The sequence below is a fragment of the Crocodylus siamensis genome, chromosome 5, assembly GCF_052110815.1.
Source record: "Crocodylus siamensis isolate JL-2025a chromosome 5, ASM5211081v1, whole genome shotgun sequence".
NCBI classification, from domain to species: domain Eukaryota; kingdom Metazoa; phylum Chordata; order Crocodylia; family Crocodylidae; genus Crocodylus; species Crocodylus siamensis.
Window position 1 is genome coordinate 17,566,559 of NC_143399.1, and position 15,448 is coordinate 17,582,006.

General features: G+C 42.0%; 1 protein-coding gene across 1 annotated transcript in view; it reads left to right on the forward strand.

The window, feature by feature from the left end:
* Positions 1-1,870: 1,870 nt before the first annotated feature.
* Positions 1,871-15,448, forward strand: part of SGIP1 (SH3GL interacting endocytic adaptor 1) — a 162,638-nt gene continuing 149,060 nt past the window's right edge. Inside the window, exon 1 of the mRNA XM_090049257.1 lies at positions 1,871-2,125. Within this exon, the coding sequence (XP_089905383.1) occupies positions 2,116-2,125 (10 nt within the window). The 5' untranslated portion in view covers positions 1,871-2,115. The remainder of the gene's footprint in view (positions 2,126-15,448) is intronic.

The window sequence follows — 15,448 nt, forward strand, 5'->3', positions numbered from 1 at the left end:
ACACCCACCACCATTTCAAAAAGTGGGGATGCTGAATACACATGACGCGGAGGCTGCTGGAGCACACTAATTAGCATGCTCCAGGAGATTCACAGCAGACTCGGTTAATCGTGTGGGCTGGATAGATGTTTGGGTTGGAAGGGATCTCCGTAGATCGAGTCCAACCCCCTGCCATGGGCAGGAAAGAGCACTGGGGTCAGATGACCCCAGCCAAGTGCATGTCTAGCCTCAGCCAGGTGCATGATAGCATGGCCCTATGTACTAGATTGGGCATGTAAGACTGGGAAGGCTGCACAAGGCTGACCCTGGTGCCCAGGGGCCAGCTAAGACAGCACTGTCTGAGTGTAGGGGTCAGGTGGTGATGGCACGGGGCCTGATCTGGGCACAGAAGCTGGCCCTGTGCCACTTACCTGGCTCACAGGGCCAGAAGCGTGAACACCACTGCCTTTAAATGAAGTCTTGTGGGAAGTTTCTCTGTCTCCTCCTGCAGGTTTGGATGTTGCATATTGGCATGAAATGGAACGGAATGGGAAACTCAGTCATTTTTCACTAAAATTAAATCCAATTTAGCTTTTGGGAATGGGGAAATGGCCAAAAAAGATCCTGATGTGTCAAGGACATAACTTGTCTAGTCCCAATAACTTTTACAGAAACATTAAGTCACTTTGTCTCCTGTGGGTGTATTTAAAGCTTACGTTCTAGCCGACCCTGTTCCTTGCCGAAAAAATTATAGACACAGTAAAAACACATACACACCATAATGGACCGATGTAAAAAAATAACTAGATAAAGATTTGTTCAAAACTCATGTTGATAAAGCATGATAGGAAACCTCTAGGTAGTGGATATAAATGGCAGAGAACTCATTAGAGGTAGCAGTTTGTGTCTGTAACTGAGAGCGCTTTCCCGGTTTACAGTATCAGTCTCATGTTCAATCCAGTAGCAGGAAGACAACAGCATGGCTGGAGGGAAGAAAACCTGGTTAACTGTAGTATTCTCTGTGTGAGAGCGCCTCAAAAATGTCACTGGTAGCTGCTAGAGCAGAAGCTAATTGAGGTTGTGTTTTGTTTTTAGGGTCGTGCATGCTGAATAGCTGCAATCTGCTGCCCGTAGCTTTGTTTTTTTTCCCTCCTGCCTTCCACTGAAATTCTCATGCATTTCCAGTCTGATCTGAGAGCCCCACTCCCTCATGTGTGTCTTTTGTTTCCTCTTTTTAATGGCAATTCCCTGCCCTTTGGCTCTGATGCTCTTCATGCAAAATTAATTCCAAGGCTCTCGTGAAGGCGGTCCGGGTAAAATTTCTTCTGCATCATCCTTTTGGGGATAATTGTTTATGATGTGACGTCAGTCCAATTGATTTTTCTCTTGAATGGCTGAGGGAGAGCAAAGGGATCAGCAGACACAAATGTGAAGCCAAGCTTACAGCCTCTCTGATTTCGGCGATCTACAGAACCTGACACTCTGAACGTACTGACATTATTCGAATCGAATTGTAGTGACTAGAGAGCTGCATGCAGATAATGTAATCTCTGGCTATTTATTCAGGCTTAATATTTAATTTTTTTTTTCTGCAGTCCTGTTTACGTGCACGTTTCATGGCAGAGCCTCCTCCTAATCTGACAGTGCCTGAGAATTAATCTTGTTCACCCAGCTGCTGCAATAGGATTATGAAGAGGGGAAGTGCGTCATAAGGTACGAAAAGGGGTAATGCATTTGGTGAAAGTGGGGGGAAAAATGGGAAATAGGTTCTTGTGTTCTCCAGGGGTATTGTGTCAGGAGATGCAAGCAGGCTACCATGTGACAAGGTACAGAGCTGGAGGGATTGGCTGAGATACTGGCAGGCATGTGAGCTAAGCCGGCGCTCGCTCTCTCTCCCTTTCTCTCTCAGCATCCTTCTGTGATCCTCTAGGTGATACAGACACAGCAGCATCCATGGCCTGTCTTTTGCCTTAGCACTTTTTTTCCCCCCTTCTCCCTCCCCCATCTGGCAACTGTACAAATCAGGGATCTGAGACACTTATTTTAAGGGCTTACGTTAAGCATCTGGTAACTGGAATCGTATTCTCCTGCATTTTTTCAGGCTCCTTGGAAATTGAGGAATGCAATTCTGCCACCATGATGGAAGGTAGGTAATTTTCTGAGCAGCTCTTGCAGGTTTCTGTGTGTTTTAAATGCCGGGGATGCGGGAATGAGGGGAAAGCATGCTGAAGCTTGGCCTGGGTACGAATTGCATGCGGTTGGGGGGGAGGTTCCCCCTCTCAAAATCCTGTCTGAAGCTTTTCAAAACTTGCATGTTGCAGATTAGGGTATAATATACAGCTTGTTAGACTATTGCATTCACATCCCTGGTCCTGTCTTTGCTGCTGAGGGTTGCCAAATTTCTATTTAGCCTGCTCTGCTCAGGATGATAAAGCAGAAGTATCCAGTGATTCATGGTAGCATAGCAGTATCTTAAGCATAAAATGTATGTGTTCAGAGTAAATATAGGGTAGCCTGCATCAAAATCCTTTGACTAACCTTTAAGTCATTGACATGGAAACTCACTTCCTGAATTCGGCATTATTCAAGGATGCAATTCCATGGTGTTCTTTAAGCTGCTGAGATGGGATTTTGTTCTTCTACAGTCTGGCTGTAAGGCTGTGTATCCTAGTAGTTTGAGGGGGGGCAAATGCATTAGAAGAGGACTTATTCATGTAATGTCTCTGGATGCCAGTGCGGGGGGGGGGAGGGGAGCAGGGATTTATTTAGTTATTTTGGTTGGGGTTCATTGAAATGAAATGTGGCCTGCTGGGTGCAATAAGGTAGTTCTTAGAAATGGTCAAAGGATGCAGATCTGGTCATATATGGCAAAAGCCTCCTGATGTTTCCCGAACATATTTAAACCTGTTCTGGTTTTCCAGCCATATGTAAATCTGTATCTTGTCCTGTTGAGTGGGAGATTGAGAAAAGGAGCTTTCTAAAAACATACAGCAGGTATTTTATAGCCTATAAGATCAAACTCTTAATCATGTTTAACAGTCTCTAGGATGATAACCGGAAGGGACTGTGACCAGGATATACACAGGCAAATATAGAGACTGCCATTCTTCTCATTTTCACACTATACAGTGATGCAAAAATACTGGCCTTTTCAAAGATGACAGGCAGAATTTTGAATCCACTCTCGATTGACTACTGACTATTATAGTATTCCAGTCAGCCATAAAAATAGTTATGCTACATATTGAACAAAGACCTCTAGTGTTGATTTAAAACATGTATATAATCTTTTGAAATGTACAGAAATTGGATGCTACTCTGCAAATGTATTTGCATGTGTGAATACTTTCCTGTTCCATCACCTTTTTGTTGTTGTTTAGCTATTACAAGAATTAAGATTATTGCTTTCTAATCCTAAAAGGACTTTATATTTATACTGTATATATAGATTAAATAGCATATAGCATTAGGAATAAGTTTTAAAAACGCACACATTTATTAATGATCTAAAACTTAAATATGCTGGGAGCCAATTGATCTGAATCCAAATGAATTTCTTTTTGTCGTATTAAATCACTTTAATCTATTTTATTTTGCAAAAGTATATCTAGCCCTATCCAAAAGAGATTTAATTCCTGATACTGTTTTAGCAAGTCCTGTCATTTGGGGGGGCTTTTCCCTTCTCACTATTTGTCAAATGAATAAAATTCCTAAAGTGTGTTTCAGGGAGATGATAGATCACTAATGTAAATCCTTGATTCCCCTTGCAGTGTTGTCCGTTGTGTCATCGCAGAATGTCAGTTCAGTGCGTGATGATAAGCTTATCAAAGTATTGCCTCAAGTAAAGTGTGGCATTGAACAAAGACGTGCATTGAGCGTTATGGATAGTATTGCTATGGATTTGCAAGATGCATCTTAGATTGCTACCTTGCATGCCTCACAAAGAAAACAGTAATAACAAATTTATTATGATATAGAGCAGAAAGTGTTTCTGTTGGAGTTGGGGAACAAATCTAACCAAATTTTCCATGTCTGGTGTTTGTGACATATTAAATTGCTTAACATGTTTCTCAATTATCTTAATGCATTTGGGATCCTAGAAAGGAAGCATGAAAATTGAATTAGCAGATGAAATTATTAACACATTTGATTTAATTCTTAAAGACTTAAAAGTAGTTCTATTTGTGGACAATTTTCACAATCAAAATCCTACTTCAGAAGACTGTCATTTTGCAGAGATTCACTTCTTGCTACTGATATGTTTTTTGCATTTGCTTTTACCACATTTAACCTGAAATTTCAGGCTTTCTTTAAAACAAGCCTTTGTAAAAGCTGTAAAGAATGATATGGATCCTATTTTTAAAAGTTATTTTGAAGCCTTTGAGAGGGATGTGCCACCACAGCATCAAAATGCTGTATTTCTATGTGAGAACTTGCAAGAGGAATTGACTAGAAACAGAAATGAAACCAGTGTTTATTTTTCATCCAAAATAAATATAGATGAGCACTTGGGTAATAGTCCCTAGATTTAAATATTATTGAAGCTAGTGTTCTTAGCTGTGTAAGCTCTCTTCCTTCATCCTGTTTGGTACAGTATCTGAGTCCTCTCCTGAAACTCAAGCAGATATCTGGTTGGACTTTTTCCCCTCCTTTTGCTTACTGGAAAAGAGGGAAAACCTTGTATTGAATTTAATCAAATGTATTTAATTTTGAAATGTCTTGGAGATATGATAACGTCAATTTTTAAAATCTACAAGGAAAAGCATGCATTTCACTGTGTGCTTAGCGTTCATAGTCAACACCCTCAAAAGCAACCCCAAAATCCCAGCGTGGCAGCTGTGTCTTCAGAGAGCCCTCGCACTGAGTGCACCCTGAATACCAGCCCTGAGACTGACGGAGGTAAAAGCAGCCTGAACGCCATGTGGGAGTGCACACCGTTAATTATTATTTAACATGTGCATTGCTTGTTGTCTAGAGGCCAAGCAGGTCAAAGACCTATTTGTGCTAGGTAGCAAGCAGCCCATTGTAGAAAATGACAGGCCCTGCCTTGGAGAGCCTTATTGATCTCAGACAGGTTTAAAATATTGAGAGAGAGGACCTATAACAGAAATGTATCATGTGACACAGCTACTTTTTGTATCCAACTAACTATAAAGCAGGTATGAAATTTTAGCTCGGGAACAGTCTTTTGCATAGTAGTTACAGATATCTTAGATGTTTAGATAGTTATTTAGCACTTCAGTGTGACAGTGGACCTGATCCTACAACCCTTGCCCAAATAATCCTATTTTACAACATAATTGGAGTAACCATATAAGCATAATACAAAACAAGAGGCTTCTTTTCTGTTTATTCTTAATTCATTGCCTTTCAGCTGCATTGAAAGCATTTTATTCAAAGCTTAATTAACTTATGGAACTTGCTGCCACAATATGTAATTGAGGCCAATGGTTTATTTGGGTTCAAAAAGACAGCTCTATGGAGCCTCTACAGTTGCATTAGACTGGGTAACTTTTTTCATAGGGATTATTAAGCACTGTGTTTCGGTACATAACTAACTGCAGTGGCTTAGGGAAAAAACTTACGGACTAACTTGCTGACAGTATTGCCTACTATGGGGTTTTTGCATTTTCCTCTGGTACTGGCAGCTATCAGAAATTAGAAAACTAGATTGGAAGGACCATGGCAACACAGTGGCAGATAGAGCAACAGACTGGACAGGGAGCAGAAAGCAGAGCAGCTGATCTGAGCAGGGAAAGGGGATTAGAGTGGCACTCGGGGAGGGTGTAGAGCTAATTTATGGCATGCCTGCCAAAAAGGTTGTCTCCCACTGACCTAGAGCTAGAACTGATGGCAGCTAACAGTGATTGGTAAAATCTTTCCTTTGCTTATAGAAAGGAAAATCAAGACTGGTGGTTTCACTGTACTTTAGATAGCTTGGCTTCAGTGAATGGGGCTTTTATTTGCTGCCTGCCTGAATCCTCAATATGCCAATGTTATGCATATATAATATTTATGAAAATGCTTCCTGGAAGGGAAAAAAATTGTTTTATATTTTTCTAATTTTCCAAAGGTAAAATTGGAAGCCAGGTTTTGTCTGTACCGCTGGCAGCATGGCACATCAGGAAGTCCAGGAGATTGTAATAGGACCTGAACTGCAACTAGTGACCTGTGGCAAAATGTTTGCATGTGCCCAAGCAGTAGTTCTAAGTATTTTGTTTGACTAGTGGCAACTACTGATACGGGTCTGGCTTACGAAGAGTCTGGATAATTTGTAACAATAACATTTACAATTATTCATGATGCCATGTAAGGGTTGTTTGTTTTCTCCTTAACTTGCTAGTGATCAACCTGATAGGAGTTACACTATCAGTTTTTAAAATGTTATATATAAGTATACATTTAAAATTGTTATACCTTATGCTCCAAAAAGTGCAGCTTGTAGTCCCCTAAATTCTCAATTATGGGAAACAGGTCTGGATCTAGACTTGATGGCTCATGTCCATCTTTAACGAAGTGGCAAGAGGCCGTACTCTTCACCGCTGTTGTAACTGCACTTTTTGCCCCTCTTTGTTCCTAAAGATCTTATATGAAGATATTACAATTGCAGAAGATGCATCAGGCGTTGTGTATTCCAAGCAAAGACTTTCTTCCGTTGTAACGTGGCATTGAATCTGTGCAGTCTCTTTATATCATTTTGAGTTGTTGTGCACATATCAATATCCTGCTGGGTTTTAAAACCACTTTGTAAGCAGTAATAAACACTTTAGCTCCTCGTGAACATGTGGCCACGGTTCCCCAAACCATTTGTGAAATGCATGGTTACAGTTCAAACTGATAGCAAAGCAGTATCTGGAATGGATTAGTGACTCCAAGCCTTATTCTTTTAGAAAGGACAGTAGAGAAAAATATATTTAGTACCTCTGCTCACTCCAGAATTTTGGGTTATTTACAGCTGAATTGAAACACATTTCTAGAGTGGTGATGATATTGCTGTTCCAGATATTCCATCCCTAGGGCCAAATGTATTCAGCATTCTTGTTACCAGAACACTTTTGAGCATCAATTATCAGGTAAAGTTTGACCTAAAATGTAGGTTTAATTAAAAAAAAATCCTTGGACAAAAGCAGGCCAGGCATATTATTTGGCTTAATGTTCTTCATGGAGTCCAGTATAAACCATGAAGTATGTTTGAACAAATAAATTTGATGAGGTGTGGTATTTTAATACGATTATTTGGATGAGGCCCAGCTGTATGTGTTCACAGGGAAATGGCATACCTGGTGTAAAATATATCCCATCTGGAGTAAACTTACTCCATAAGATAAGGCAAAGCCAGCTTGCTGACAGCCTCTAACATACGTGATCTGAATCCTTTTGTTAGTGTTTTTTTGTTTTTCTCCATGTCAAAATACTGACCCCTATCACTAGCCCGGTTATTTGTCAGAGAATCTGTTTTCTGGCATACAGAAGAAAGTGCTGGTTTTTAAACACCATTATTCATGCCCTGGGAGTTTGTGGATGTGGCAGAGTGGCTCCAGATCCTCTTCTCCATGGTCTCCTTTCCTACCTTGTGGATGCACATCCCTTTGGCCTTGCCTGCAAGGATAATGCAGTGCACGGACTCATGAGGAAAGACACAGCTGATCGAACTGAAAGGCTGAGACGCACTGGAACGTAGGTTTTTTTTTTTAAACCTGCAAGTTATTTATTTTTATGCAGGGCCTTTTGGTTATGAATGTGGAACTTGGTCCTTTGAGGTGTTGCCCAGATGGAACTCTTGGTCGTTTTGTGGGAAATCGCAGATTCTTAGCACTTCTGGGAGTCGGACAAAGTGTGTTGAGTCAATTGGTCAAAAAATGAGGTATACGGAATTAATGAACATTCAGGAAACATTTGGTCTTAAGTTTTCCAGCTGAACAAATTTAGATCAAAACTCGAACAAAACAAGTCTAAGTGTTTAGGACAAAGGTACATAAAACCCATCTAATGGACAAGAAATTGTCTTCTTCCTAAGGAAATATTACAGGTTGGCAGATTTGATGCATTTCAAAGGCACAGCGTGGTGCCTCAGAAGAACCTATATGTGAGCTAACGATTAAAGTGGGTCCTAGCAGGACTGGTTCAGGAGAACGTCTATTCCTGGTCCCAACGTGGTTAATTGTAAAGGCAGTTTATTGAATAACTTCACATTGATCTTTAGTGCTCGGCTACAACCTACACCCCTTTGGCTAGTATTGTAATTCTTTTGTAAACTTGATATTAAGGGAGAGAAGGGAATGGTTCAAAAATGTTTGAGTGCAGCTTTAGTCTGTGACTGGCAGTTCTCTTACTGGTTCAATTAAGTGTTGTGTCCACATGCTGCTGGGTTGTTTTTTTGTTTTTTTTTAAATCTGTCTAGCTAGATGATTTAAACCTAAATATTAAGGCAGCAAAATCTTTGAAGTTTGCAGTGCTCCTGGAAGGATGGATGTGGTGATACTAGCAAGCATAGTGCAGCAAATCCTACTGTTTGTCCTTCAGGCAAGACAGCAAAGTTAAAGCTTGAGGAAATGCAGCGGACAGTGTAAAATCCAAATGGATAGTATTTTCCTTGCAGTGTATTCTCTGCTTCAGCCAAATTGGGGTGGTTGTTATTGTACCTTTTATTTCCTCCCTTTTGCCTTGCATCTCAAAAGTTTTTTAACGTTGAAGACCTGTGGTTGAAATTAAAGAGCAGTGTTTTCTTTTTTTTCTCTGGGAAAACTTTGTGATGCTCTGAAGGAGAAGGGGCTGGGTCTTCAGGATAATGGATTTTCTTGGCCACTGTTCTGAGTTAATTTGGGAAATGCTACATCTGTTTGTGGTACTGAAGCTGGTCTAGACAGTATATGACTCATTTTCAGAACCTAATAAGTGAGAAGAATAGTATGAATAATAAATTACCTTGCAGCCAATCTGCAGTAGCACCCAGTGCCACTTAAATACTACTGAGATTCCTCCCTTGGAAGGGGATAAAATGTTATTCCCATTTCATGGGTGACTAAGGTGATTTGGTTAGCCCCAAATCATGCAAGGTGCTTCTGACTTGGATCAGGCTAAAACCTTGATTGCCTATGTCCCAGCCCAGCTCTTTACCACAAAGATGATATTCCTGCATTTTTTGCAACTACACTCTTGAAAACAGCTGTTGAGACTTTTTTTTTTTGGTTAATTCCTTCATTGTAGGGTGCTTGCCTTGAGATACCAAGTATTTTATTTCCAGACGTTCTGAGCACCTGCAGCGCCCCTTGGCTTCAACTAACATTAATGCGCAGCACTTCGGGAAAACCGGCCCAGGGTGTCTTAAATAAGATGTCCACACATCGATGGCAGCAAAACAAGTGGCCCATTTTGAAAGTGTGAAGTCCTGAAATAAAAAGTCAAGGACAGGATTTCCTGTATCATTTCTACCTGTTCTGGCCAACTTAGTTGGAAAGTCAGACAAAAATTTAATTTTTTTTTTCTTTGAGTTTTATGTCTGCACCATCCTGTTTCCATGGCAACACATTCCAGATTTGTACAGCTGTAGAACCACGTGAAGTACAGTCTTGGTAAGGCTGTGTGTAGAATGTGTCTGATGTTTAATTAAAGGTTGGTAACCAGGCAAGGGACACTACATGCTTAGTGTGGAGCCAAAGATGGAAGAAAAAAGTCCTTCCTCAGTAATGAAAAACTGGACAGATAGCTCCACTCCTGCCTTTTCCCCTTCCATTTCTTCCCCTCCCATGGCATTTCAGAATACGAAGAGAGTATTTTTTCCAGCTACAAAGCATTTCATGTTTACCGACAGACCCCTAGTGATCACAGTACTTGAAGACACCTGCAGCTTGGTGATAAGAAAATAGTAAAGGCAGAAAGGAAATTTCTAGTTTGCATTTGCCTTAATCTGTTCCTGAAAGACTTATTTTTGTAAAATGTGCACACAGTGAGAAACTACCTCCCTTCTCATAGTGGAACATTAAAAATACTTGCTACTCCTGAATATTTCCTGTGTATTCATGGACTCTTTTAATAGAGATCATGTATTTTGGTGTCATTAACAGAAATACAATTTTCAGGGGTGGCATTGTAATTACAGGAGAGACAGCAAACATGGCAGTGCTCGTGACAGCATAGATACCTGTCCATGCAAATTATATGCAGGATTGCACAGACTATTTTTCAGTTAGCTGGACCAACTGGCCCTGTGCTGTAATATAAATCTGGTAAGTCTGACCTAGATGCAAGCTTTGTGATGCTATTTCCTCTTAAATAATCTATCCCCAGGGTTGTTTTTTAATCATGTGAAAAGATATAAGGAGTCGCATAAAAGTTGGGAAAGGAATTGTGTGTTTATAATTGAAGCCAGCAGTTTTTTGCATTTTTATGGATTACAGAATGTATGAATTAGCCAGGTGCCACTGCACTTGAATCATATAGGCCTAAGAATAGAAACCAAATACCTTCAGCTATTTCTTCTATCTTTAGGGTGATGTTACATGAAAATGTTTCTATTTCTTGGCAACGCTCTGTTGCATTCAATATTTTTGTGTACTTCCATCTTACTAAAACATCTTTTGTGAACTTCAATTAATACAAAAAGAAAAACTAAACCATATGATGTAGAATTTGCTTTTACTAACTGAATATATTGTTTGCGTGCAACATAATGGAATCTGGTTTTATCCAGTTAACTTGGCAATGTATAGAACTGGTCCCCATATTTTCTTTTATTATTATATTAAAAATGCTAAACTCTACTACAATTTGGTCAATGACCGTTTTGGGTTTTGTTTTTTTTTTAATTTAATACTAAGAATGGGAAGGACTGGCCTTGCTGGAGCATTTCATTTGTAAAAGGGTTACAGCTCCAGATTTTTACATTTATGGCTTTGCAGACATCACAAGACAACACTTTAAAAAAAATGAATGCGTTTCACAGATGCAAAAAACTAGAACTCTTGGTTCCAAAATAATACCTTTTATTAGACCAACTGGAAAGCTGCAAGAGAATTGTCCTTTTCTGCAAGCTTTCGGGATCAAAGAAAGCTTGCAGAAAAGGACAATTGAGCCCAAAAGCTCGATGCCAGAAGCTTGCAGAAAAGGATAATTTTCTTGCGACTTTCCAGTTGGTCTAATAAAAGGTATCATTCTGGAACCACAAGTTCTAGTTTTTTGTAGGTCTTTTGCCTCAGACCAACATGGCTACTAAGTACACCCCTTCCACAGATGCTAAATTTCAAAGAACAGCTCTTACTATAAAACCCCATTTTTACATTACTATACTTGGAGAAAGGAGGGAAGTGAATACATCCTTTAAAGTTTCAGAGGCAAATTCTGCACTTATGTGATGTGGCTCGGGTCCACTGAAGTCGATAGAATTGAACAAATTGTTTGAGAATAACCTACTGCTTACAGATCTGGAACAATAGGGATCTTGGCACCAACTTGATAAGGAAAGCAGTTATCCTTATTCACACCCAGTTGAACCAACTGAGTTGTTTCCAGCAGAGCTAGTGAAGGTTTGTACCACTCTGAGCTAAGAATCTGGCTAAATGACTCTGCACTGTATGTGGCAGAAACCCATTACTCCAATGGGCATTTTAGGTGTCACAGCCTATATGGTCATATAGGGAAGCACAAACACAAATACAGTATGCTTTGTTTGCTGCAAGCTCTGGGCATGTTCTGCCTCTCCCAGGCCTGCGTGTGACGTGCAGGCTGCACATTGTTCATGGCTAAAGTAGTACATCCCACAGGTTATCGCTAAAATGCAGAACAAATAAGGGAAGTGGAGTTATAGGTGGTTATGCACCACTCCATTGTGCCTTATATCAGGATGTCCAACTGGTGGCCCGCAAGCTGCAAGAAGCCCATGAGGAGTTAATATGCAGCCCACAGCCTCCTGCCCAGCTGCAGCTCCACCTGCTGCTCTTGCAGCAGCAGTGGCCAGGGTCTTCAGGCTCCCCTGCCCGCTTCTGGGGGTAGGGCAGGGCAGTGCAAAGGGGCCAGGGTGCCCATGATGCATGCTGCAAGTGGACCTCTTGCATCACATGCTGGAGGGCGTGGGGGTGCTGAGTGATTTGCCAAGGGAGAGCTGGGCTTCTTGCTTTGCAGAAGCTGCCTATGTAGCAAGGTGGGGGTGGGTTACATGCATGGTGGTGTGTGGGAAGCTGGGCAGTGTGCAGCAGTGGGGGCTTAGGGGGGCAGCCCTGGATCTACAGCCCACTCTGTGTGTGGCCCCCAGTTGCCCAGATGTTGGTCAGCCCTGATCTGCATCATCATCATACTCCTATGGGCTGAGCTTGCTTGTTTGTTTTCTGAACTTTTTTTTTATTCTTCATTTTTCTTCCTCAAAAAATGCAGGAAGTTTCTTCTGCTTTTGCAGAAGTTTTTCCTCCTCCCCTCTGTTATGTTTCCATATGTGTTTTCTTCCATTCCTTGCCTGATATCTGTATTTATAGCTTTCATATCTTGGCACCCATGCAAACCAGAGGTGAAGTGACATAGCACCACTTACATTACCTTTTTATTTTGAGTTCCATGAAACATGGGATCTACTTCCAAGCCATCTCTGTTCTTGCAAAACCACTCTTGATTTCACTCAGTTGTATTTAATTTCATCTGTGACATCTTACTCTTTCCAGTACAGAATAACTTGCCTGAATATTAGTGACACGGGCATTTGAACTTTGTTATGTTATTCCATTTATTTCGTCTTTTTATGGTTCCAAGGGCTAACTGCGTTTGTGGTGGCTTTGTATTTGGCATTAGGAAACATTTTCAGTGTTGTGTATGTAATCCCTTCTACTTGAAAAACCCCTCACATGTCATGAGTGATTACAGATTTCTAGTCAACTCATAGATCCCTTAGTTGATGATTACCCTATTGCCAAGCACTATTTCAGCAGATGCACAGAAAAGCATAATGAAATTGCTCTGACTGCTACCAGTGAGATGTGGCAGAAGATAATAAGCTGCTTCCAAAAATTAAACAACTCAAAGAAAAGATCTCCTGTTATTTGTTAACATCCTTCTGTTGTGGAAAGAAGCAAATACACACCAGATTATGACCTGACACAACCAATTGCTGGTACCAAAGCAAATAAACTTAATTTATCTTCTTCCACTCTAGAAAAAGACACACATCCCATATTCAGTCACCTTTTTAGGAAAAAAACAATGCAAACCTATACCTAGACCAAAATATTGCATGTTTCCATCTCTGTAAAGAAACTGTCTGTTAGATCAGAGCTCCAGGAAATTCAAGTATAAACCTTTGAAACTTAGGTGGAGGGCTCTTTGTGGTTTTCCTTTTTCCTCTATAAAATTAATGTCATTTACAGGTTGTGTTTTAGTAATGCGTGCTATTTCCCCTTCATTAGCTATGTATCAGAAACCAATTTTTTTTTGATTGTTTTTGGAAGCCCAGAGTTCTTCCTGCACTCACTGGTTGACCTGAATTTCAGAAAAGTGCATAGGTGGTGGAAGGCTGGGGCTAATGGGGCTCATCTCCCACAAATGCAGGGCAGCAGGTAGGGCCACAAGGCAGCCCAGCCTCAGGTGGCTGCAGCAGGGCTGGGGAGGGGTCCATGTGCAGTCAGGATTGCAGCCTGGCATGTGGATCACTGGCTGCCCAGCACAGCAGGCAAATATCAATCTATTCTGTGAGGGGGAAGGGGCTGTGGGGCGGGGGGGGGGGCACGATCAGGGCCCTGGCAGTGAGGAAGGGATGGGGGAGCTGCGGTGTGAGGCCCTGGCTGGGCCAGGTGGTGGGCCAGTGAGGGCCTGGACATCTTGTCCAGGGATGCAGTGTGCGTGCCCTGGCAGGGACCTGGGAGGCACATGCCCCCTGTCTTCTGTGCGTGGGGTGGGGGCAGTTGCCTCTGTGTTGTGCTTTGCTCCCTGCTGCAGCTGCCCCGGGAGTGGCACAGTGCTGTGTGCCTGCTGCCACTGAACTGCGCTCCACCCCCGGCCTGCCCCACAGTGGGAAGTACATAGCATTGCATGGCTCTCGGGGGAGCAGGGTGCATCACGTGGCAGCAGCAGCCTCCACCCCACAAATAGATGGGGAGGGATGCATGCCCACCAGGCCTCTGCCAGGGTATGTGCAGCAGAAGGAGCCTGGGATGAGCCAGCCGGGCCCCTGGGATGAGCCAGCCGGGCTCTGGTTGTCCTGCCACCCAGCCTGGCTGGGGCCCTGCTTGCCACTGCCCCTGCCCCACTCCCACCCTCACCACTGAAGGGTCTCAACCTGCCCCCCCCAACCCCAGCCCTTTCCCCTTCCCTCACAGACTTAACTGCAGTGGCCGGGGGTGGGAGGGGGGAGAGGGCTGCGCGCATGCGTGCACATGCTCAGTCCTCCCCACCCCCAATAATTTTTTCTCTCTCCACTTTTGGAGAGATGAACAGAGTGCACATGGTAGACACTGTGAACAAAAGGATCTGAAAGGACAACTAAGATTGTATTTAGCAGTTTCTCCCTTTTTGTGTGTGTGTGGAGCAGGTATGTAATGCCATCGTTATGTCATGCAAATTCTACTAGTCATAGTGTTCTGCCAAATTCTACTAACTGTAATTGTGTAAAATCTCCCCAATTTTTTCAGTTCACAAGGGGTTGACTGACAATGAAACCTGTGTGTATGGGGGGGAGCTCTGTTTCAAGAAAACATCCTGACCTTTTATATGTTGTTTTCTTGGCCGAGGGGCCCAGTCGCTTCTGCTCTCTCTGTGTTCTGCCTACCCCTCTGGATGATGAAGTGTTCTCCACGTGGCCTACGTGAAAAGCAACGCTGTTTTTAAAGTCTTAGCAAATATTTAGGATCTCATTTCAGTCGTGTCATATTTTAAGATATCACTTCTTAGTACTGGTAGTCATGACATCACTAGGTCTAGTGGCCTTTTGAAGCAAGAGGAGTTGAAGCCAATTTCTTCATGAAAGTACCATTATGTGGCAACGGCTCAAATTGGTGGCTCCCTTAAATACAAAAGACGAGGAAGGACTTCACTACCACGTTTCAAAGAGCTGTGGTGGAGTAGACTACATGAAACAAGGGGGAAGGGCTTCTGGCCATTTGCTGTGTGCAGAAAAAGTAAGAAAGGGTTTAATAGATGAAGTAAGAGAGATTGTCTAAACGATACTTGTGAGATTTTCCCCCTGTGAAAATTCACTTGCATCCAAATGTGACACAATGTGTTGAACCTGTGCTCTGAGTTGTGTAAAAGGTCTCTTGGAGATCTTGGCAGGAATGCCCTTCAGAAAACTAGCAGATGGGAAGGGAGAAACAGCAGCAAACAGAATGTGATAAATCTGCAAAAGCTCCCAGGCCCTTGAGATTAGTTTTTTATTTATTTCAGTAAAAAGTATAATAGAGGAGGCTCTCGAGATGCTTTGAATTTTTTTTGGCCTCTTTTTACACTGCAAATTAAATGGAAAATAGGGGAGAGGGAAGTGTGTGAATACGTATTT